The following is a 27,500-nucleotide window of genomic DNA, read 5'->3' as shown; positions in this document are numbered from 1 at the left end:
CATTCACGGGCATATGCACGCAGTTTGGACAAACCGTTATTCATCTCGTTCCTCCACTTTCAAATGAAACACAGTCATAACATGCAAGAGTAGATAAAAGCCTCGTAAATCGGTACGCGATCAACTTCTGGCCACGTTTTGCCTCTCCTACCAATGCGCTAGAGACTGGCAGATGTGCGTCATGCACGTGAACTTAAAGTAAAAACTCCCCTTTGCTAAATGGCCTACGCCACTTTGGTGAAATTTGAAAGAGGGAAGATGCAATATGGATTTTTTGGACATGAAACTTCTAAAGGTAAGAGACATTCTGGAATTTTAGACTTCTGAGGTGAAGATGCAGTCTGGAATTTTTTAAGATGAAACTTCTGAGGGGAACATGCAGTCTGAAATTTCTGGAGATGAAACTTCTGAGGGGGAGATGCAGTCTGGAATTTTTGGATGAAACTTCTGAGGGGAGGATGCAGTCCGGAATTATTGGAGGTGAAAGTCCTGAGGGAAAGAAGCACTCTGGAATTTTTGGAGATGAAACTTCTAAGGGGAAGATACAGTCTAGAATTTTTAGATAAGAAAAATCTGAGGGGGAGATTCAGTCTGGAATTTTTAGGAGATGAAACTTCTGAGGGGACGATGCAGTTTGAATTTTTCGGAGATGAAACTTCTGAGGGGTACATGCAGTCTGAAGAAACTTCTAAGGTGAAGATGCAGTCTGGGATTGGTGGAGATGAAATTTCTGTGGGGAAGATGCTGTCTGGAAGTGTTGGAGATGAAACTCCTGAGGAGATGATGCAGTCTGGAAATTTGGGAGATGAAATTCTCAGGGAAGATGCAGTCTGTATTTTTTGGAGATGAAAATCCTGAGGGGAACATGTGATCTGGAATTGTTGGAGATGAAACTTCTGAGGGAAAGATGCAGTCTGGAAATGCTGAAGCCGAAACTTCTACAGGGAAGATTCAGTCTGGAATTTTTGGAGATGAAACATCTACGAGGAAGGTGCGTTCTAGAATTGTTGGAGATGGAACTTCTGAGTGTGAAGTTGCACTCTGGAACTTTTGGAGATGAAATTTCTGAGGGAAGATGCATTCTATAATTTTCTGAGATGAAACTTCTGGGGGAAAGATACATTTTGGAATATTTGGAGATGAAACTTCAGGGGAAAAGAAGCATTCTGCAAGTTTTAAGAGATAAACTTGACAGGGGAAGATGCACCCTCGAATGGTTGGAGATGAAACTTCTGAGGGGAAAGATGCATTCTGGACTTTTTGGATGTGAAATTCTGAGGGGAAGGTACATTCTGGAATGCCGGAGATGAAACTTCTGAGGAGGAGATGCAGTCTGGAATTGTTGGAGATGAATCTTCTGAGGGGAAAATGCATTCTGGAGTTGTTGGAGATGAAACATCTGCAGGGAAAATGCATTCTGAAAATGTGGCAGATGAAACTTCTGAGGGGAAAATAATTCCTGAAATTTCGGAGATGGAATTTCTGAAGGAAAAATACCCTGGAATGTATAGAGTTGCAACTTCTAGGGGAAAGATACATTCTAAAATTTAAAAAGATGAGCGGTCGTATGAGAATGCAATACATCATAAAATTTTCAGTCTTATTCTAGAACCCCACAAAGGCCCCTATGTACTACGCAATACAAACAGTAACGAGTTTGATGAATACTAAATCATCTATGTTTGTACAGGGATGAATAAAAATAAACACTGGAACACGGATACAAAAGAGAGGCGTGTTTTATACACACATAGATTGGAAGGGCGAACGCGAGCTAAATAATAAAGAGCCTATTGTTGACTCGTTCAAAGAAAACAATAACATCTGATAATAACGGACTTTTCACTATCAGAGGAAGCAACAATTGGCAATTACAACTAAAAATTACAGTGTCAAATGTACATTTGCCTTCATGCAAAACGAAAAGTGCATTTTCAGCCATGCAGATAAAATTCATTTCTTTTATTACAGTGAATACGAACATTCCAGCGGTGAAAATTCAAAATGCAAATTCCGTCTACATGAAATAAAAGGCAATAAAAACGCTCTACATAAACAAAAGCTCTACGCCATGCTAGATCCTTTTTTTTTTTTAATCTGCGACGTTCAAATACCGACATAATTTTATTCAAAATCCATTAATGCATTTCAAAACCATTCCACATTTTCGGAACACACACGTATATGCATTTAAAGACAAGTGGTTAAAACGTGTAACACAGACACACGTGGAAATTCAACGAAAAGTAGGAGTGACGAAAACCATAACGGAAAATAATATAAATCAGGAAGAAAAAACATGCATCCAAAGTACAATAAGAAACAAAAACAATAAAATTACTTCTGGAGAACTAAACCAAAATGAGTTCCACTCCATGCTAACAAGTCAAAAAACAAACTGAGACAAAGGTCAGCCTCTCCTAATGACAAACCATGACGCCAATATCCGACAAACAAAAGCAGAGAGCTTGCAAACATAACAGACCTTTCCAAATCACAAATTCTTTCGCGACAGCTAAAATCTTGAAAATGTGCTTTGGTTTCTTACTCAGAATGATGCTATAATTTCATGGCACTGGATTCCACCGTTAACATCATGGAATATTCAAAGAGAAATTTGAAAATGTATACTAAAATTAAAAAACTAATGCACTTCACCGAAACTTACGGGGTGTCTAAATACCCCATATACTATGGCGTCCCGTAAGGGGATTCGCTTGTGACTGCATCAAAAACAAGCCATTCCAACAATCCAAACACTTAACAGTAGCAACAGACTGCATTTAATTGAACACTCAAATGCAGGAGAAACATGACTCACTCCTACCTGAACCTGCAAGCCTTTCATCATTGCTCTAATAAGAAAATAATCTACAAAATGAACGGATTTTTACAGCATCAAATTGCATAGGAATTTTCAATAGGTCAACGGTTGTTTCATAACTGTATCAAGACATCGCTCTCTAATTGCTTAGACCATTGCTATAATAGTATTTTATTTCTCCTTTAACTACAGTGTACCTTAAATTAAAATCTGAAGCTTTGAATACGTTGGTGCCGAACAGATCGTGTGTACTCATTCCAACGTACGTATGTCAAACAGATTGCTAGTAATAAAAGCATAAGATTGAATAAATAAAAACTGCCTCAAAGTTTCAGTTCATCATCAACTGCAATCATTCAACAGATACAAGCAACAGCTCATACTCCACCAGTCTGTCCTGTGATTGAACCTTATTTCCACTAGCCTTTTCCAAATCCCATCCCATACTCATTAACATGTCACACTGAGAGATAAAAAGGCTACATCGTCCTTTTTTAACAAAATTTAAAAGCAGACTAACCGCCAGTGCTCTTTACGTTTTCTAAAGGACTTGAATGTTATGAGAGCATGATCTGAATCTTTGAGAACACACTGCCCAAATACAAAAATGTCGAAATAACAAGAAAGACTACACAAGTGCCTAAAGATGTAAAAAAAAAAAGTATCTATTTAACACCGTTTCATATCAATCTCCCTTAAAAAAAGGCGTGAGGGAGGCGTAAATCCTCCCCATTATAGGCAATTCCTTTCCTGAGGGCCAATCAAAACGCAGAGTTTATTCAGCCGTCAAGGATGCCAACCAAACATCGAAACGAGAATGCAATTCCGGATTTTGGACCACCAAAATCCTACCAAAATTAGTTCTGTGGAAGAGAGAGAAACAAACAACTATTCCTGAATAAATGCGACCAATCTCTCTCTCTCTCTCTCTCTCTCTCTCTCTCTCTCTCTCTCTCTCTCTCTCTCTCTGCTGTATTTAAAAATTTATACAACTGACATACAATCCCCTTAGCTCTCAATCTATGAGGCAACTTTTATTTATCTATTTTCCTAACAATCTATACCACTGATACGCAATCTCATGTCCTTCAACCAAGATCATTCCAGTGACTAATTCCTAGCGACTTTCCGATAGCATTCCATTAGTAACAATGATGCTAGTGGATCTTTTGGGTGCTATATCTAGCTATTAAGGCAATACATCGTTCTCGCTAGCAGTCTTAAGACTAGCATTTCACGATCTCATGCTACTCATTATTGAAAAAAATATCTTGTTAAAAGAGATTTTTTTCTGTGGTAGTGTTAAAAAAAAGTCTAGGGGAGCACTCGGGTACCATTCACGTCTCAAGGAGGCACTCCGTGACGTCACTAAGAGTCATTTTTTTTTCATTTGTCTGAGGGGAAACAAACCTCAAGACAAGCAGGATCGAGGCTATATCAGCAGTTTGAGAAAATAAAAAGGGTGAAAAACACTTCTACTTCTCTAGGAACGACAAACCATGATAAGAAGGAATATACTGTAGAAGCACTGGGAAATAAAGAGGAAGATGCTCTCAAACAAAACCGTGACATATCAACGTCCCATCGATCCACAACGATATGCTCACAACAGTGTTATAGAAATGTAAACATGCTGGAGTATAATTTATCATATGCTCATAAAAGTGTATATCTGGTGCAGACTCATTAAAAAAAAATAAAGAAAAGGGGAGAAAATAAAAAATGAAGAAAAGAAACTAACAAAAAGCAATAAAATGAAAAGATATTTGGAGAGGTTTCCACAGTGTCGCTTATTCCCCTCTTACCCTGAAGACGAGGTCATCGTGGGGGGTGATCTCTGAGGGGGTGAAGGACACCCATTCCCCCCACGCCCATAACGACTCACCACCATCGTCTTCATCAAGATCACCATCCTCCTCCTCCATATCATCGTCCTGTACCGTCACCACCACCATCATCATCATCATCATCATCATATCAAACACCACAGTTACCATCACCAACACCACCACCATATCCCCATCATTGCCATCAACATCATCATCATCATCATCATCCCATCACCATCATCATGACCATGAGCATTTTTAGACACATTCATAGCAACAAGGAGAGCAGGAGGAGGACGGGCACAAGGGTGGGTAGGGGGTAGGAGGAAAGAGAGGGAGCTACAATGTTGTGTATTTACAGAGGTTAAAAACTATCACATATTCTTCTGAACACATTTAGATGGACACGACATCAGTCGACGAGGAATGAAATGGACATCAATATCAGGAACAAATAACATGGGGTTCTCATAGCTTTATATAATGTACATACAAGTTATATGACATAATGAAGCAGAGATAATACCATGAAAAACAAGTGCAAAAAGATATATATATAATATATATATATATATATATATATATATATATATATATATATATATATATATATATATATATATATATATACACACACACACAATTGGACCATGTCCTTCCTCCACAGTAATGTCCATCTAACACTCAATTACACTGATATGAAAAAAGAACTTTTTTTTCAATACTCAAATAAGTCTTTAGGTTCAGAATTCAAATCCTATGCAACACTAATACACTATATATATATATATGTTGAAATATAAATGTAAGGTTGAGCTATGTTTCACCCTTCATATAACACATAAATGGATATTATGAAGATTAATGTCCATGTGTACATACATGTCAATAATAAAAGAAAAACATCAACAACAACCACATTACTAATAATAATAATAATAATAATAATAATAATAATAATAATAATAACAATAATAATAATAATAATGAAAAGGACGACAATAGACCTTACGACTAAATAATTCCAGAGGTTCCTGAGGCTTCTATTCATCTCTGAGAAGAGAGTGGGGAAAGGGGACATCTAAAAATATGTAATGCCAGGATCAGTAACCATATCAAGATTCCACTAGAATGACACCACAAAAAAGTCCTAAATTATGTCAGTCAAATTCAGGAATATAATACGATGCCGGTGCTCTGTATTTACACTGTGCTCTTTCAAGGGTTGGGAAACTGATGTCGGTACTTCGCATACAGCAAAATAAAAGTTAAAAAACATATACTTTTGAGACAGACAAACGAAATAATGAAAAATAACGAATATACTGGTCATGCAGTGAAACGGGGAATAAATCGATTCTCTGGGGATACTGGAAACTAACAGTTGATGGCTAGAAGCTTATGCTGAGGAAATTCTGCATATGAACCGAAAAATTCAAAGAGTCAGAGAAAATTGTACTTACGTTCTGGAAAAATTTTAAAAATTAACAAACTGACCATGATTTATATATAAATACCCAAGTACATGAAGTTGGCACTGAAAGTACCATCGGCGGCTGTCTTGTTTTTCTCTTGAGCTACCCATTGTTGGGGAATCAACTTGAAGTTTATATATATATTATATATATATATATATATATATATATATATATATATATATATATATATATATATATATATATATATATTAACGCAACAGTACCAACTAATGTCGAATTTCCTATACCTTAGAAATAACTTCAACCCAAAGGAAATTGAAAATGACAGGTGCTTCTGACCAGGCAGGAATCGAACCTAAGCCTTTGGTTTAAACCAATTATAATTCCATTTAGGCATAAATTATTCCCAAGGCATAGTGATTCGATAATAAATCATATTTCCGGTTTCATATTAGTGAGTGTGAAGACATGAGTGTGTTAGTATGTATGTATGTGTGCGTATATATATATATATATATATATATATATATATATATATATATATATATATATATATATATATATATATATATATATATATATATATATATATATATATATATATATATATATATATATATATATATATATATATACGCTCATATATATTACATATATAAATGTGTTTGTGTGTGTATGTGTGTCTATATCATCGTGAACGTATGTAGCCTAGGTATTTTTGAGCGCGCCATCCAACAAGCAAAATGCCTTACCCTCTTTTTCATCGCATCAAAATACGTGGAACTGAATTCGCCAGGATGGGAAAAGGGAGAGAGGGAGTGAGGGACGACCACGGTGATGCTATGGGAACATCCTTCTGTCACCTCCCCCAGGCAATCCACCCACACCCCTGGAGCTCCCCAGGATATCCGCCATTGCTTAATCTCTTCTCTCCTCTGTCGATGCTGTCCTGCCGACGCCAGACGCTCGTTCGGGTGGCACTTTTTTATTTCTCTCTTTGCTTTATTCGATGATTATTAGCTATCGACACACTTATATAATTCAAAATTGCAACGAAGAGATTTTTCAAAATACTTTGATCCGTGTGAAAAATCAAGAAAATTAAGTTGCGTATATAAGTAGTACCATTAATAATTTGGAAATGCGCTCAGCTAACCATGCACTTTATAAATTCACTCATATTTTTCAGCAATGTTGACTCATTTCTCTCATATGATTTTCCAGGGAAGCATTTCTTTCATTACCATAAGAATTGTGTTAGAATACAATAACAACTCATCTGCCAGTCTATAGTACAGAAGGGAAGCGTTTCAACATCTTCAGAAACACCCAGGCAACCCAAACTTCGTGGGTGCATAAGCGCCCATAACCTATCATTGAAGACACGGAAAAGAGGCCACTCTTATCACAATACAGTATTCATTTATTGCAAGTTTATAACAGACCTTAAGGATCTTTGCTAACTGGCTCTATATCATGACGAATTACTGCTGCAGTGTGGGGTCTGCGGTGAGAGGTTAAAACCAAACATTCTTTGGAAGTTTTAATTTCAAGTCAATGGCCCCTGTGTGCATGTTCCATATGAATAGGTTTCATATAATAATAATAATAATAATAATAATAATAATAATAATAATAATAATAATAATAATAATAATAATAATAATAATAACCAGTGACCGGACATAATGAGACCTGAGAAACCAAAAAGATGAGTGGATGACTCATTAAATTATTACTTTTGGCGGATTGACTGAAAGACATTCTGAGTTCCAACTACTAATCTCTTTCGAGGCGGCTGACAGCAAAATATATATATATATATATATATATATATATATATATATATATATATATATATATATATATATATATATATATATATATATATATAACATATATAATATATATATATATATATATATATATATATATATATATATATATATATATATATATATATATATATATATATATATAGAGAGAGAGAGAGAGAGAGAGAGAGAGAGAGAGAGAGAGAGAGAGAACTGTTTGTGGAAAATACATTTTATTAATCGCGCCCCGTTAAACCACCCGTCACAACTGTGTAATGATGAGGGAGGTTACAGGATGTTGCTGATCTCCAATGCCGCATCTTGAATACCTGCTTCTCTTTAAGAGTGAGTATGATGCAGTCAGGGCAACACTTCAGCATCAAATGTTCATTGATTATATGAGTGTGGAAGAAAGAACAAGAGCGCTACAACGGCTAACAATAATACGCACTAATGCACTCGCACGCACATAAAATAGAAAAATACCTACGGGTGGTTAATACACACACATTTATATTATATATATATATATATATATATATATATATATATATATATATATATATATATATATATATATGTGTGTGTGTGTGTGTGTGTGTGTGTGCGTTGTGTAGATACAATAAATATGTGATAAACAGGGCCACACAAATAAAATGATGAACCAGAGTGTTGTGAAATAGTTTTGTCACCTGGAAGTAACAGAATACGTAAGGCAGGTGAAAAGTGTATAAGTTGGAAATCTGGAAGACAGCAGAGAAGGTGACTGAAAGAGAGCTGTATATATATATATATATATATATATATATATATATATATATATATATATATATATATATATATATATATATATACCACTGACTATGTATATGTATATATTGTATAATACCACTGTTTAGTCAGTCCGTTAACCGAAGAATCCAAACCGATGCAAAAATCTTCCACAACATGAGCTGCTTCACATACATCAACAATAGTTCCTTAAGAAGCGTGCCGACTGCCCCCTCCCCAATCAACGCCCCTGTCTTGCTTCTCTGTCCAGCTCCTTTTACATTCCATATAATCAGCACTTTTTCAGTCACCTTCTCCCGCTGTCTTCCAGATTTCCAATTTATACACTTTTCACCTGCCTTACGCATTCTGTTCCTTCCAGGTGACAAAACTATTTCACAATATACTGTGTATGTGTGTATGTATATATATATATATATATATATATATATATATATATATATATATATATATATATATATATATATATACATATATATATATATATATATATATATATATATGTGTGTGATGTGTTTTATATATATATATACATGTAATATATTATATATATAATTATATTCCACATGACCGCACGTTTCTAAACGAGCAAGCAAAGCGCGCGCGCACACACGGAGTGCATATTTATGTCTGATTCTTATGCGTAAGCTCCTTTCTATGCTTATACGCTATAACTTTATACATGAAAAACATTAAAAACCAAGGAATAGTTCTGTAAAGAAAAAAGAAAATCCTCATACGTGGTCTACCCATGAGCAGCAGCACCTATGGCAGCCACGTTACCTCGCCAGAAATGTCAAGAGGAGCGTGGAAGCACGGCCCTAATTCGAAACCCTTAACGAGATGTAATTAATATTCCGGTCATACTTTCCCCCTGCAGCCATAATTGCAAACTCATCACCCAGCAACCATCTACCATATCTAGACGGCGCCCACAATCTTCCTCTTTCCCTGCCCCTACCTCCCCCCTCTCCCACCCGAACCTTCCCTCCTCCACCCCTAACTACATTCTACTCTTCCATTCGAATTCACAAAGTGTCCCACGGGTCTTGGCTCCCCGCCCACCCCACTCCTCTCCCACCCACAGCTCAAGCAGGGTCACCTCCCTCCCCCAGCATCAACCGGCAACTAGAACCCACCAGCACCTTTACACCGAATTACAACAACAATTTCAGACAAAATGGTTTTTATCTGGACATCTGTTTTGTGTCCCGTTCCTCCAATTATTTGATCTGGGACAAGTTTCGGCGAATCGTCCTCTGAACAATCGTTAAAACTTATTATGTACTGGGACGCTTAGATTCCTTTTCTGGAAAGACATTACATGTGACAAATCGTATCCCGTTTGGATTTCGGTATTCCATCGGATAATCTCGCCCCACCCCCGTCATCCCCAGATCACCGCCGTGGAAATACACGATAACACTGGAAAACTATCTCCTTCCATCATACTTTCATCGGCCCTCGATGCTCAAGCCCAAAGTACGAATCACTTCAATGAGTAGCATTTCAACGATAAGCAGTTCAGTAAAACTTGGACGGGAAAGGAGGAGGAGGAGGGAGGAGGAGGAGGAGGAGGAGGAGGAGGAGGAGGAGGAGGAGGAGGAGGAGGAGGAGGAGGAGGAGGAGAGGAAAGAAATGTTGTCACTGAGGCAGGGAAAGAGGAGGAAATGAGTGGAAACACGCAAGACAACGATACTAATTTAATTCCAGAAAAGAATCTATTCATATCCTCAGAGGACTCTGACGGAATACCCTGCTAGTTTTAGCCTCTTCCTAACCACACGAGGGATGGAGCTAAGGCAGGATGGTTTGGGACGTTACCCTGAATTAATTCTGCATGCTTCTCTTGACCGAACAGGGAATTATGCATCTCTTTGCTAACAGACTGTCGTGAGTCGCCGCTGGGGGAGGATAAGGGAAAAATAAAGACAAATAACAGGAGTGACCAGCGCCACGTTAAAACGTATGCTGTTCATACTTAATTTTAAAAAAAACGAGAGGTTATCGACGAGGTAAATCTCTCTCTCTCTCTCTCTCTCTCTCTCTCTCTCTCTCTCTCTCTCTCTCTCAAAGTAGATCTCGCTTCTACTTGCAAATTGCTTTTTGTTCCAGTGGACTGAAGGAGAATGTTTCATTGTCTCCATCCCTCCATGGCAGTAGCATAAAGGCCGTTTCACACCGGATGCGATGCTAAGCGCGCTACCCTATGCTACAGAGCCGTGCTAGCTATACTCGCTATGCGTGTGTTCACACCGAAAGCTATGAATGTCTGCGAACAATGCATGCAAGTATATAAGTATCTATTGTTAAGCTGTTCATCTTTACTGTTATATTTAAAGTTAATTTATGTATTAATCTATAAAATCATTTTTATTCTCTGGACGTTAGCTTCTCCCATTTGAAAGTGTTCCTGTTTAATAATAATAATAATAATAATAATAATAATAATAATAATAATAATAATAATAATAATAATAATAATAATAATAATAATAAAACTTGACGTAGCACTACCGGAAATAAATTTTACTTTCAGTAAATCTGCTGAGGTATACTTTATACCACCACGTTAATACTGTATGACACTTACGGTATATTTAGATTTAAGCCATGAGGCGGGAACATCTGCTGTGAGACCCAAGTGCGCATGCGCGAGGCGAGCTACGTTCACAAACATCGCGCACCCGGCAATCTTGGAAGCTATGAAAGCTAAGTCGCAGACATCGGTAGCATAGCTTCGCACCCGTTGTGTGAACGGCCTCGCTTAAAACAATGCCAGCAATTAAAAGCCACGCGCCGCAGCATGGCTGCCATAGCGTGGCGCGCTTAGCATTACATCCGGTGTGAAAAGGCCTTAACGCTCGCCAGGTCACCCATCCCATATAGACAGGAATCAGGTTGTTTCTTTCCCTTTGTTAAATGCCTTGGAATTTTCCATTTAATGCTGTGTTCCTTAATTCCTTTATTTTCCTTTTCCAAGAGACGGACCAAGAGTTTCTTCAAGGTCGTGTAACACTCCTTGGTATTCTTTGGATAAGTTGAAGTGGGAAATATGGGAGCATTTTTTTTATAAGACAGCAGTTTGTGTTTGTAAGGACAATCACATACATCAGTGCTAAAAACCATTTGAGAACAACATTCAGTGTCTCATCAGTCATCTATAAAGTCAACAGCAACATGTTACGTTTCCTATTGCAGAGCCAACTTCTAAACGGCTTCATGATTAAGACTAACGGCGGGGCGTTTCGCGAGCCAGTGTATTTGTGATCTCCCAGTATCTTGCCACTAATACATGCAACAAAGTATTCGTGTGCCAGTGCAATAACCGAAGCGGATTCTGCCGATACACGCAAAATCTCGCTTTACTTTTCTTCAGAAAAAGTCGTATCATCGAACAAGCCTTTGCTTGAGTAAAATGCACTAACCATAAATAAGCCCTAACACGATGAGTGGATTGAAATGGTTCCGTCTCGTCTTCCTGACATAAAAAAAGCAATAAAAGAAGATGACATTTTTAAAAAAGAAAAAAAGTTTCGATGCAACCAGCTCTCAATGAAATTTACGTACCCAAACCGCTTGCTTATACATTATGTATACACGGAACTCTTCTTCATTAAACGTAATTAAATTCGCAATGCGTCGTCGGAGCCCTGGACGCAGCTGCCAAATGAATTAGTTTTGATGTGTCTCAGCTGACAAATGGGGCTTGCTTTTACTCCGAGTTATTACCCTAATTCTTTCGCATAATATGCCTCAGTGCAGATGCTGATGCCACTGCAGTTCGCTCTTTCTTCTTTATTCACCCCCTGGACAGGAAGTTGCGTCAGCGGCTCCCAAGGAAGTTGATGGGGTTTCCCAAGTAATTCTTCGGCATGTATTGAAATCTAGGGACTGCTCCCAGCACACCTCAACGACGTACAGTTCGAACGATGATAGTGGACTAACACACTTCCTGCCAGTTAAGCTTAGCTGAGAGATGGTAGTTAGTAGTTTCCTGTCAGTTAAATTTAACTGAATGCTAGTGGACTACCTAGACTCAAGATAATGAACTAATTTCCTATGTGTAAAGTTAGTAAAGACGAGAGTGGACTAGCTTCTTCTTTGGAAAGTCTACTAGGACGAGAGGAAATTTACTTCCGTGATCAGAATTTCATTGTCGTTCAACTGTTTGCCTGGCTGATATTAAAGTGACTAATTCACCAAATCTGATGTTTACAAGGTTTACCAAGACCATCATGGACTAGTGTCTTCTAGTTAAACTTATGACGAGAGTGAGTGCATTCATCTTAGGCAAGTTTATTAATATGACAACAAACTAACTTCCTCTTTGTTTAGTTTATCAAGAGGACCATAGTCGGACGCCCTCATTAATAAATTTATGATGATGATAGACCAGATTCTTCTTTGGTAAATTTACTAGGAAGGCAATAAAATCTCCTCTTTGTTTGTCAAGTTTCTCGGGAGGCGATGAACTGCCTTTCTCTGCGCTAAGCTTATCAAGGTGTCAGGGGCCCAGCTCAGTCTTGGGTGAGTTTATGAGGACGGCTGTTCTTTTATTTTATTAGGATGTCAGCCGACTCGTTTTAGCCTCCTTTGTTTGTGGCGATGATAATGTTTGATAGCTTCCCATCTGACAACATTATCAGTATTGTGAAAGTGGATCAAGTCATTACTGTTATTAAAAGTATGATAGCATACTAGCTTCTTATCCATTACTAACTTCATCTGGAGATTTTTAAAAACTACATGCAACGGTATTTTTAAAAAACAAAGAAATGATGGAAAATATGAAACATTTACTCCAAATCCCATACTTCCTTTTTCAAGGTGATTAATGGAAAAAATCACCTAGGATCCAAGGACACTTTTATTTGTCTAATGCTTGTATAAACAGGCAACCTACTGACAACCATCTGACTAAATACGGCATCCAAGACAAAGAGAGACAGACAGAGAATATCTGATGAATGGTTTCACCATGGTGGGGTGATGATGACCGCATCGAGATCATATATTTTGACCGAGCACTGACCATTTAATTCCGTTGTGCTTCTATTTCACCTCTTTCTATTCAACCCGAACTGCGACCCATGACAACTGACTAATAGCAAGATACATCAGTAATAACCTGCTTTTAATTTGCAGTTTAGATCAACGACGTACACTGGATTTTCCAAGAAGCGCGGCAGTGCAGCTATATAACTCTCCTGCCTCAGGGATCGAACACAGGGTTGTCGCTTGTCAGTCGTGATTGCTACCACTGTACCCATTAGACTCGAGAAAAATAGAATAAAAATGAATTCACTGATGTGTGTGCCCTTAAAATTTTGATTCAGGCGCCTCTGGAAATACAACTCAATTCTAAAATGAAGAAATAATTCGAAACTTTGTAGTCTTTAAGAACCCATTGCAAATCATTCCATAAAATGCTCTTGTTTTATCGTTTATTACAAAGTCCATCTGAGAATGTGAAGATATACATGGTCTCTTACTAACTTGATAGTAGGTTCCATAAATTTAATCTTAAAAACCTCCAATTTAATTGTTGACAAGATCACGAATTGGAAGGCTGTGATGTCAGTAGAAGCAGGATTTGAAGGAATCTTCATGATATGGATAAAAATAAATCAGCTGATGAAGCTACATCTGCGCCTTTTCTTATCTTTGCTGGTGTTCCCTAAGGATCTCTTCTTTTCCAGTCCATTTTCTTCCTTTCATCAATGACCTCACTCAATGATACATCTTTTCCTACCCAATTATATGTACATGACTCTATAATGTTTGAGAATTTGGAAACTTAGTCCCTTCGACCTCTCTAAGTGTTTCGGCCTCACAAATGCCGTTACAATGCACAAATAGGTCTACTTCTATTAATCCAATTGAGCTCTATTGGCACAGGTCCTTCCGATTGTTGGAAGACTCGTGTGTCCTTGAATGGAGCATCATACATTATGCCTAGCAACACTTCTTCTTGATGAGTAAAATACAAAAAATAAGAACTTACATCCAATAAACAACTAGACTCTTAATTCCAGCTTGGATTTATTCTATCTCCATCTTGAGGCCTCCTCCCTTTGTTTAAAGTTATTACTCTGAGTACTGCCTCCCATTCACACGTTCTGGTTGCATTGCCAAAACTCACAAAACCACGTGTACTTTATGAAAGTCACGAACACATGAGTCAACCGGTCTATTGATCAACCTTTCAAGTCACTTTCTTCCTTAACTTTAAATTCTCTGCTTTCTTCAACAGTCCTTGAACAATTCAATATCGCTTCAGGCGAGTCTGGCAGTATTTAAAGGGGCAAAGTCACTGAATTATTTCTTATTTTGTGGGGTCAAGTTCTACATGCAAAAAAAAACGTTCACCTCTCTATACAGTTTCTTTGAAAAGTTCAGCGCGACATCTACAGTAGACATCGTCGATGTTCCCATGAACATGAACCACCCGCCCTCCGAAACGACCGACTAAGGACATAGAGAAAGGCAGAGAACCGAGGGGAAGCAAAGACACGCTTCCTCCACTTCGAAAAGGCACCGACAAATTCAGCGAGCGGCGCTTCTCCCTCTTGCCTGGATTCGGAATGGACCAAGAGTCAGTCGCCGGAAAATGAATAATTGAATTTGCATGTGATCAATTTCAGTAATTACTCGAGTATAAAAAAATACGCAAATGCAATTTTGGTTCTTTCGAGATCCGGCAAATTTTTATGTTTCCTTCCTTTGCAATTTTGAGAGTCAAAAGGCTACCAACTGCCAACACAGTTCATTTCGAAGATGGATTATCCGCAACAATGCTAGATATTAAGAGGACTCTTGGCAAATGTCAGAGGATTTACGATGGAAGCCCCAGGCTACGCTTTTTCTTCTTCCTTTTTTTTACACAATCCTCCAAAATTAATAAAGAAAGTATGACAGGATGGCAGGGAAATACAATCCTCCCATACCAGTGGGATGCAAGTCAGCCATGACGCGCTTTGAATGTGAGCAAAAAGGTCACACCCATAGAAATAAAAAGGTCTTCACGGATTGAGGACGAGGGAACTACACGACTAAGCAGCAGATTTTCTAGGCTACTGTTATTTCACTGACAGAGAGAGAGAGAGAGAGAGAGAGAGAGAGAGAGAGAGAGAGAGAGAGAGAGAGAGCAACGTGAAAAACCATTCAAAACGTGGTAAGAGAAACACTGCCATCAGAGAAAAGGAATGGAAAGTAATTAAAGGTGCTAAACGCATGAAAAGAAAGCAGTTAAAGAACACATTCTGGTGCCCTGAACTCCTTTTAGGAAATTGAAGCTATTTTCACTTCTTGTGAATGCTTGTGATAGTTATAGTCTCTCCTGAATAATCAGTTGGATTACTTTCGTTTAAACGAGTTCTGGGAACTTATGTATGTTTACGTTCATACGTAACGTACAAACAAAATTACACGTACACACACACACACACACATATATATATATATATATATATATATATATATATATATATATATATATATATATATATATATATATATATATATATATACACATACCGTTTTCAAAATTAGAGGCCCCTCCACAGAACAAATGGAAAGTTATGAAGTTTTTTGCTATAGCCTATCTCCAAGTACATTATTTAAAGTTTCTATTAAGCTATTTTTCATTTTACATTTCTTGTATTTTCAGACTGAGTGACGGAGTTACATACAGCCATTGCTAACGACTCGGAGGAAATCAGATGGATTGACCGAATCCGGGCTATAACCTTCAGAGAGGCCAGGGATGCTGGCGCATCCTTCATTTCACATTCCTGGATAGCTAAATACATTAAAAGAGATGAATCCTTTGTTAAAAGAAACTGGAACAAAAATCCATATGACTGTCATCACAAAAAGAGTAAGAATCTTGGAAGGCCTGAAATCCTTTCTCAGGAGTCAAAAGACAACATAGCTGAGACAGTGGGTAGACCAAGAAAGTCTTTACATAAATTGGCGCTTGAACTAGAAACAAAAAGGGGAAAGAAGATAAGTTATACTGCTGTATATCGTGAGTTGAAAAAATCTGGTATCAAGCCATTTCATGTTATCAGCAAGCCCAACATCACTCAGCAACAGAGAGAAGACAGTGCATGGTTTTGTGGTTCATTTCTTAAAGATTGGGATGAAGCTGACTTTCTCCATGTTGCTGAATCAGATGAATTCTTCATTTACACAGTCAGGAAGCCAAATCATAAAAATGAAATCATTTGCGCTGCAGAGATGGATGATATCAGCGATAACGCCAAGTTGTGAAATTTCCTGAATGTTTGGAAATTTACTCTGTTTCACAGCCAAACGGTTAATGTGGATCATCAAAGAAAAAGGGCAGCCATGGAATGGCGAATACTTCAAAGAAACTGTGCTTACTGGTGGAGTATTTCCTTTCCTCAAAGATTCTGAAAATGTGTTATCTGTTGAACAAGTCACATTTTTGCATGATAAGGCACCATGTTTCAAGGCTCTTCAGACACAGAAGCTGCTTTGAAACAGTGGTATCAATTTCTTCTCGTCAAGTGAATTTCCAGGTAGCTCCCCTGACCTTAATGTGTGTGTGTGAAAACATTGGTAGTATCTTAAAGGATCGTGTTGAAGCACACACAGTGAACTATGATGGTATACCAAGCCTTGACGACCTGTGAAGAGAGGTGACCGAAGTACTCAGGGAAATGGAGTTTGAGTCACAGCTTTTTTGTGATTTGCTGAAATCATACCCCTCAAGAATGCAGGCTGTGGTACAGGCAGATGGAGGCCACACAAAATATTAAATACTCAGAGAGAAACTTAAATAAATACCTGTTCTGAATGATTTTGTTTTTGTCCATATCAATTTTAGTTTATGCTGTAAAGGGGGGGGGAGTCTCTAATTTCGAAACACCCTGTATATATAATATATATATATATATATATATATATATATATATATATATATATATATATATATATATATATATATAAAAGTATGTTTGCACGTACTTTGAGCATACACACACACACACACACACACACACACACACACACACACACACATATATATATATATATATATATATATATATATATATATATATATATATATATATATATATATATACATGAAGATAAAAAGCAAATAAGACACTATTTATACGTTGCAAACTGTATATTTCAGACGATGTTGGTTTTCAATAAAGACATTCATATATATATATATATATATATATATATATATATATATATATATATATATATATATATATAAATAATAAATAATCAGTGCAAATTCACCACTAATGACCATGTGACACAAATTTTCATATGGTGCAGCTTTATGTTATTGGCCGCCAACGCTATATAAAAAGCCATTTTTCTCTTACTTCGTTTGCTATTATTCCCTTATATTGTTCTTTCTTGTGACTCTTCTTGTGTGAAGAATACCAAATAAGACAAAAATACAGAAAATAAAAACAATAAATAATAGTGTACGTAGTAATAAAAGCAACAAGCAAGTAACATTTTAGGAGAATAATGAAATTGATGTGTGAAATAACAGAATGGTAAGAGGCAATTACATGAAGAGAAGTCTACACAAACTTAAAAGCTTATACCACAAAACCAAAACCATTAGTACTATATATATATATATATATATATATATATATATATATTATATAATATATATATATATATATATATATATATATATATATATATATAATAAATATATATATATATATTTATATATATAAATTTATATATATATATATATATATATATATATATATATATATATATATATATATATATATATATATATATATAGTTTGCGCATGCTCTTTTGTCGTTAAAACTGGGAATTTTCCAAATATCGCAGTAAACTGCATGGATACAGTAATTAAGAATAATGAAGAAAGATGTAATGAAATTATTTCACCAGCATTAATATTATGCTAATAAAATGCAACGGATAAATAGCCCAAGTGTCATTTGGGGGTAATCGAGTGTCACGAGAGATATCAGCGAGATATATTGAAATATGAAGAAGATGATGTGAAACAGAAGTGTCATCGTAAATTATGCGCGAGCAGCTCAAGATCAGGATTCTAAGATATTGAGATTTGACATTTAACATCGGAGCACTTGAATACGAATGTGCGTGAGCGTGTCATTAAGGACTTGATGCATTATGCAATAAGATATAAAAGAGATATTCTTTTTAGCTACTTGGTAACAATGATGCAAAGCGAACAAAGTGAGTTTCCCCAATGACATAAAGTGTGTGGAAATGGAATTTTACTCGTTTTTCAATCTCGTCTGGAACATTTATAAAAAATTATGTATCTTAGTAACAATACGGATAGTGAGGAAGAGAGGTTAGTGTTCTCAGTAAAATCATGGGTAACACATACAAAATGGAGCACTGTTGCATGCGAGTTGTTAGTTTATTTACTGTGGCAGATAATGTAATAGGTCTGGGACTCATTACTCTCTTGGTCGTGTTGCACCGGCCTTGTTATCTCCGATTGATTGTTGCTTTCAATCACGAGCCCTGCCTCGCTCGCTCCGCTGATTTTGCTCGTCGCTTTCACTCCTACTTTCAGGGATTAAGTTGCGCCGGTTTACACGGACGCGCGCTACCAGAATCACACACACACGCACACACACAATGTGTATATATATATACACATATATACATACATACATATGATATTAACATGGTTTCTGTCCTCGTACCCTTCTCTGCTCTGGCTGCGACCCCCCACAGTCGAATAACCGTCAGATACTATATCCAGCATTAGCATCAACGGGGTGTGTTTGAAAATGAATTGAAAGCGTGTATATCACTGCGTCTTCAGGTGGTATAAAATACATTTGATGAATACTGTGACTTTAATGTTGCTGCTAAAATGAAACAGGTGATCGAGGTGGATAATGGCGCGTCTATCTGGTTGTAATGAGCCTTTATTTACTGATTTGGAAACGAATACGAGACGAAGATTGCTCGTGGGCTGATACGATCTAAAACCATTCCGTTGGTTTGGTCGACTTTCGTATATTGCGTCAATTAGTGCTGTCTCATTCATTTGTGCAGTTTTTGCTCTCTACAAATTGCTCCTGGAACATTATTCAGGTTTTTTCTGTTTACTTGGAAAACGTTTTTCTTTTATTTCAAAACAAATAGGCAATGCTCATGTTTTCCAGTACATATTTCAGAAGCTTTGTTGACTTTGTTAACTATTTCTCGTTCAGATCTTTTGCCGGATTACAATGCTCAGATTCTAGAGGTATTATGAGATACAATGATAAGTTAATCGACGGCTTTAGTTTGGTCATGGTAGAGGGTTCAATTTAGGCGTATGTACTGTTATTACAGTTAAAATTTTAATTCATACAAACTGTTATAAATTTCAACATGTGATATCTTTGCATTTAACATTTGTTGCTGATGTACGAGTTCCAAATCTTAATTTTTCGTATCTGATAATTCTGTTGGCCACAACCACGTAGCGTTCCTCACCCATTTCCACAGGGAGAATAAGTGTGAACGTTACGCAGACTGCTCTCTGCCTCTTCTCCTCTCCTAAAACACCCAGGAGATGACTTGTACTTGAAGCTGGATTACTCCTCAGATTTACGCCACTCGGGAAGAAGCGACATTTTTCAGTCCCTCTAAATGGGGGTCCTGTCAGAATAATTGAATTTTTTGTTTCGCAAGTCCCTCCTTGAGGAGGATACTGGCAAAACCCATTTTCTTTTAAACGAGTTCATGTCGCCTCTCATTTTCGTTCGGCCTCCTTCCCTCCCTGGATGCCCCGTTCGCCATTTGCTGAATATTTTCGTCTCACATGCGAGGAGTTTTATTGGTCTGTCTGATGTTGTTTCATGAATACTTCTTTTCGCGGCATTTTGCTCTGCTATTCGTGACTGCGGCGGTGCGTTAGGTATAAGTGGTAAATACACAGGGCGACCTAGTGTGTCAAATGAAGGGCGTAGGTGGCTTATATGTGACATCAGGGAGTTCACGAAATTCTAAGGGAATTTGTGAAATGACCAATTCGCTTACGAACATTTGATCCCAGAGGGCTAGTACTAAACTCGGCGAAAGAGCGACTCATCTACACTGTTTCGCCTTGTTTAGCACTAGCCCCTGGGGTTCAAATGTGTTTTGCTGTGTTAAGTACTAGCCCTGGGGGGGATCAAATGCACTTAGGAACATTTGATCCCCCAGGAGTTAGTACTAAACACAGCAAAATATATTTAACTCCCCAGGGGCTAGTATTAAACACGGCGAAACAGCGTAGATGAATCACTCTTTCGCCGTGTTTAGTACTAGCCCTAGGGGATCAAATGTTACTAAGCGAGTTGCTCATTTCACAAATTCCCTAGGGCTTTCGTGAAATCCCTGAATTTCACACAGTCCCTGTAACACACACACGCACACACACATATATATATATATATATATATATATATATATATATATATATATACATACATATATATATATATATATATATATATATATATATATATATATATATATATATATATATATGTTTGTGTGCGTGCCTTTCTCTATGTTCGCAATATCGCAATATACTTGTAAATTCAAACATTCTTAGCGATCATTTGTATCAGACCCTTCATAGCCGAGACTTCAACCTCAGAACATGCAAAAACGATCCCCAAAGATATTATCGAAACTATTTATAGCCAAGGTATGAAACTCGTATTATAACGCATCATTTTTCACTACCGCCACTGTCATTAAAAATAGCTTCCTCTTCCCTTTTCTATTTTTCCCTTGACAAGATCATTCTTCAAAATTTGTTCTTCCCTCTATTGTGGTCCCTGTCTGTTTGCCTCGCAAATCGTTAATCATCTCGCTTCCTAACCGAATTTCCAGAAAATGTCTGGGCTCTCGCTCACTTCAACCTTACACGCCGTATTCGTGAATCGTTTCAGTCTTGAATACCTTATGCCACGGATTTACGTTCAGAACAACACCCACGCATAATCGACCCCAGCCATCTGTTCGTCATTAAGACCAGACCGTTCAGCCTCACCCACCAAGCCCGAGAAAAAAAATACTTTATTATTTCATCGTTTTCAATTAAATAATATCCCCTCTACAAGAGATGATCAAGCCCCTCCTCCGTCTCTCTATGGAAGAGTTATGCCCACCAGAGGGCACCTCTATCCCTTCCCAATGCAGATAACATAACCTTTCTACTCACTCCCACCTCATATCCCATCTACAGTACTTCATCCGCTTTAACTGACTTGACCTTTCCACTAACCCTCCCCCATTAAACAATCTATTTCCTCTTCCTGAAGTATGTACAAATATTCACTCACTCCCCAATCTATCTACTTTGTTCGATTGAGCTCAGTTGACCTATTCACTATCCCCCTCAAACACACCTTCCTCGTCCACTTCATCGGACTCAATCTCACGCCCACTCACCCACCCACCCATCCATCCATTCATTTCTCCCCCAACCAACAATCCATTTCATCGAATTCATCAAACAATTATATCAACAACATCCAAAGTTTCTTTCACAGGTTGAAAAAAAGACAAAGAAAAAAAGCCACTTGACCTCAAACTGAAGAATGAGCATAGAGTTAATTTTGTGACGGAATGCAAAACTGCCAATTGCTAACAATAGTCTGGCATCCGTAGCTGCTTGATCGGGTATCCTGACATCGTATTAAGTAGGAAGACTCTCAAAGTTCCCGAATACTCTACGGAACTAGAGGCACTTCAGGCGATTCAACTTGTGAACAGGAGTTAGGCAAAGTTACACTGAAGGTGATAAAAACTACTGAAGAGAAAGAACAACGCAAATTTCCTTTTGTGTTGCAGTTCACCCTCCTTTGAAAACAAGAGCACGCAAACCTTTTAGCAAGTTTCGAACGCGCTTTTATCTCTCCATGCTATCTCCCATAAGCAGAGACTCATCAATTAGGTGCGAGCTTCACTGTCACAAAAGTCTGTCTGTCTGTCTGTCTCTCTCTCTCTCTCTCTCTCTCTCTCTCTCTCTCTCTCTCTCTCTCTCTCTCTCTATATATATATATATATATATATATATATATATATATATATATATATATATATATATATATGTATATATATATATATATATATATATATATATATATATATATGTATATGTTATACATATACATACATACATATATATATATATATATATATATATATATATATATATATATATATATATATATATATATATATATATATATGGCCTCATCTAACTCAGAAATCTGTTTTTCTTTTCTCTTATTCAATATCGGATCTCGCTAGAAGTACATTTCACCTCTCTCTCTCTCTCTCTCTCTCTAACGTTAGATTTAATTTAGAATCTATTTCAATTTTTCTTATTCCTGTTCAAGATCTGACCTAACTGGAAGTTCATTTCATTTCTCTCTCTCTCTCTCTCTCTCTCTCTCTCTCTCTCTCTCTCTCTCTCTCTCTCTCTCTCTCATTTTTAGGCCAGATTTAAAATTAGAAGACTATTTCAATTTTTCTTTCTCTTGTTCAAGACCGGATCTAACTAGAAGTTCATTTCATTTCTCTCTCTCTCTCTCTCTCTCTCTCTCTCTCTCTCTCTCTCTCTCTCTCTCTCTCGTATAACGTTAGATTTAATTTAGGAATCTATTTCAATTTTTCTTATTCCTGTTCAAGATCTGACCTAACTGGAAGTTCATTTCATTTCTCTCTCTCTCTCTCTCTCTCTCTCTCTCTCTCTCTCTCTCTCTCTCTCTCTCTCTCTCTCTCATTTTAGGCCAGATTTAAAATTAGAAGACTATTTCAATTTTTCTTTCTCTTGTTCAAGACCGGATCTAACTAGAAGTTCATTTCATTTCGAAAAACAAATCTCTCTCTCTCTCTCTCTCTCTCTCTCTCTCTCTCTCTCTCTCTCTCTCTCCCCAAACTGTGACTTCAGTTACAAAACTGCAATCGAATGGGATATCCTGTTGATTTATAAAGGGCTCTATCGGGTATCGAGTTATTTTTCAATACGAAATGAAATAATATCCATCATGAATAAATGAAGATTTTGTCGTTCCAACACTAATAACAATATGTCAGGAGCAAAACATTGCTTTTCACAGAGCCCACACCCCCCTTTATTCATCGAAAAACAAATCGACACGTGTTTGTTATAAATGCAATTAAAATGTAGTGGCTAAAAGAACGTCAATAGCAGTATTATATAGATGGATTTAGTTCTCTATTGCCCCTCTTAGCTAGCAAGAGCCCAAATTCGTCGTGAAAATGAAGAACAAACATCGGAAAATCAATCTAATTTACTAAATATTAATTACTTCTCTCATAAGTTAATGCATTTTTCATGCATCTATAGAGCATCTAGAGAAACATAATCTTGAACTCACTAACACTTATTTAACGTTATTACCATTAAAAATGCACACTTGACTTGAAACATATGAATGGTATAAACTACTAAGAATGAGTAAGAAAAGCATATCAATCAAAATTTAAAAAACTAAAACACACAAACACACACACATAATATGTATATATATGTGTGTGTGTGTGCGAGCACGCGCCCGTGTACGCGCATTATTCCTAATCGTCCAGATCACAGGACCACAAGTCCCTGGTACTTTGTTTTACCATTACAACCACGGAATATGTGAAAATTTAAAAGATGAAAACAGATGTAGTCATGTAGATATTACTTTTATTTCGCAGGCAAATAAAGTAAAAAATTAAACTTTATATGATATTTTTCCCAACCGCTCTGGTTTTGGCGACCCTTTTCATCAAATACCAAAACTATTTCGAAAAATTTACATTTTGTTTCTAATACATGCATGGATTTATGCATGTAATCCATAAATCCATATATACATTCACAAACACACGCACATATATAAATATACACTATATATACATATATATATATACGAGTATATATATATATATATATATATATATATATATATATATGTTATACAACTACAACCTGTGTGTATGATGTATGTATGGATGCACGTTGTATAAAATTGACTAACAGTCATACACAGCCATGTTAGAAGAGTAACAATCAGCTATCGGAGGAGAAGAGTTGACTTCGATTCCAGGTACAAATCCTGAATTCGAGAGAAAGGTGCACAGCAGAGTCAAACTCCACTTATATCTATCATGACAGCTGGATGGTTACCGCTACTGTCAAGCCACTTCCAGCCCCAAAAGGCATGGGTTCGAATCCTGGGTAGGGTAGGAGTATTTGTCATATAAATATCTAGGGTATAGGTTATTCCCAAAGTAAAGAGAATTTGATAGTAACTGGTTACTTGTTACAGTATTTGATTGTGGAAAAACACACATGCACACATATCTAAAATATATATCATTACTTCTCACGCTCATATATTCTATGTATTCATATATATATATATATATATATATATATATATATATATATATATATATATATATATATATATATATATATATATATATATATATTATCACTTCTCACGCTCGTATATTTTATGTATTTATATTTTTCCATCTTTCGCCATTAAGCCTTTTCCCATGTACATACATACATATAAATATATATATACATATATATATATATACATATATATATATATATATACACATACATAGGTATATACATACATTATATATATATGCATATATATATATATATATATATATATATATATATATATATATATATAATATATAAACGAGCTTGTTGGCAAGCTACGCGCCCTGGAGCCCGGTGCTGCTGCCTCCTCTACCCTGCCGATCCCCACCTACCCTGCCCCGCACCCGGGCCGGACAAACATGTTTGCAGGAGGAGGGTGGATATCTCTCCTACCCTCCCGTTCCTCTACCTACCCCGCCCCGACCCGAGCCGGACAAACCGGTTTGCATGGGGTGGGTGGCTACATCATGTTTCCCCTACTGTCACCCGACGGAGGGCAAACAAGATCAGATCCACTCGGATTTTATTATTATAAATAGATAGATATTGTGTGTGTGTGTGTGTGTGTGTATATGTATATACACATGTATATATGCATATAAAAGCGTGTGCGTGTGTGTTTGAATGCAACAGTGTGCACAATGGACTCTGAACTTTTGATTCTAAAGTATTTTTGGGTAAGTTTTCCATTACATGCCTTGGATCCGGCTTGTTTAGGAAACAAAGAAATTCTCCCTTCGCGCCAGAAACAGGTGCCACCATAAAAAGAAAAAAGTCACTACCCAATTCATCCTTTCACTGCTGAATACAGACTTCTCATAATTCATCTGGAAAATCAAAAGCGGCGAGAAAGAGAGGTTCGTGGAAAAGCCAATTCATGGAAGCTACGTGGGAAGATAGGAGGCTGGAGGAGTACACCTAATCATTAGCCAACTTCGGAAAAACGGGAAGGAGAAGTAGCTCTAATTGGAAAGGAAGACTACAAAAAATCTGGCTAATTAAAGTCAGGTAATTTTATGTGGAAGAAGTAAGAACAGAATGGAACAAATGGAACAGAATGGATCCTTAGGGTTGTAAAGGTAGGTTACAGAAGACCAAATGAAGTACGTTACGAAATAATGAAGTTTAGTAGAGGATAACGTGAAATGTTTCATATGCCGCCGCAGGAAAGAAGGGCGGGACATGTAGATGTATGCATGAGGAAGAAGAAGAAATCGTGGATAAATTAAGAGAGAAAGGGTCAAAAGTTTATGATAATTGTCGGCTGAAGTAATAGAGAGAAAATGGTAAAAAGACGGAGTAAAACATTCCAATTAAATGCTTATACGAACGACTTGAGAATACTGAAACGATCATTAAAATGCTAATGAATAAAAAGACTCGAGTAATTAATGGGATTACAGGTGCAATAATCTCACGTGGTAGTGATAGTGAAAAACTACGGTGCTAAAGGTACTGTATATCTGGATGAGGGAAATGTTCCAGAGTAATACGACGAATGTAAACATTGTTTCTTTAAGCAGAATGGTAACAGAGGCACCCAGTCACTATAGAAGCATAACATTATCAAGTATACCTAGTAAATGTATACTATGGTTTTGTTGGGGGAATAAGACAGGTTACAGAAAGATTGGCAAGGAAAAACTGATGCGGTTTTAGACAAGGATGAGGGAGCTTGTTATGAAACTTGACAAGTTTGGGCACGCAAGATTTAGGAAAAGATTTATGTTTTGTATAATTATCTAGATAAAACTTATACACTGTTTAGAAACAGATGAGACTTGAGGATGTGCACAACACAAGCAATTTAATGAATGAGATAACGAACCTCTGAGTGAAGTGAGACTGGTTTGGTGGGAAAAGAATTTGGATGATATGCTAAGGTGTAGTGAATGGAATGGGTGTGACTTCTTTTAGAGCTGATACAGTGTTAACAGTGATAGGGCAGAAAGCTACATAAACCTTTGAAGGTTGGGAAATGTTTATAAAAAACAAAATCTTAAAATTACTCCAGCGAGATATGTTAGCAGTGTGCAAGGAAACTATGAAAACGGAGCAACGAGTGTTGGTATGGATGGTGGGGAGAAAGGAATTAACTGACTTGTACCGGTCTGTTTCCAAACTCTGATCGATCTGGTGTAACTCGTGGGTCTTTACTGTCAACAACGTTCTCTTCTGCATTAATGAGAGACACATCTCTGAATGTGGTATGTAACTTTATCATAGTATAAAATTTGCTGTGTAGTGGTATGGTGCATAGAAAAAATGATCCATAATAATATAATTAAAAGAAAAAGTAAACT

The 27,500-nt window shown here is 36.9% G+C and overlaps 1 protein-coding gene across 1 annotated transcript in view; it reads right to left on the bottom strand.

The window, feature by feature from the left end:
• LOC136854674 (fat-like cadherin-related tumor suppressor homolog) overlaps positions 1-27,500 on the bottom strand; it is a 723,114-nt gene that overhangs the window by 264,919 nt on the left and 430,695 nt on the right. The window contains 1 exon segment of the mRNA XM_067131274.1: positions 4,630-4,758. Coding sequence (XP_066987375.1) covers positions 4,630-4,758 — 129 coding nt within the window.

The sequence above is a fragment of the Macrobrachium rosenbergii genome, chromosome 29 (assembly GCF_040412425.1).
Source record: "Macrobrachium rosenbergii isolate ZJJX-2024 chromosome 29, ASM4041242v1, whole genome shotgun sequence".
NCBI classification, from domain to species: Eukaryota; Metazoa; Arthropoda; class Malacostraca; order Decapoda; family Palaemonidae; genus Macrobrachium; species Macrobrachium rosenbergii.
This window is presented reverse-complemented; position numbering and strand designations above follow the sequence as displayed.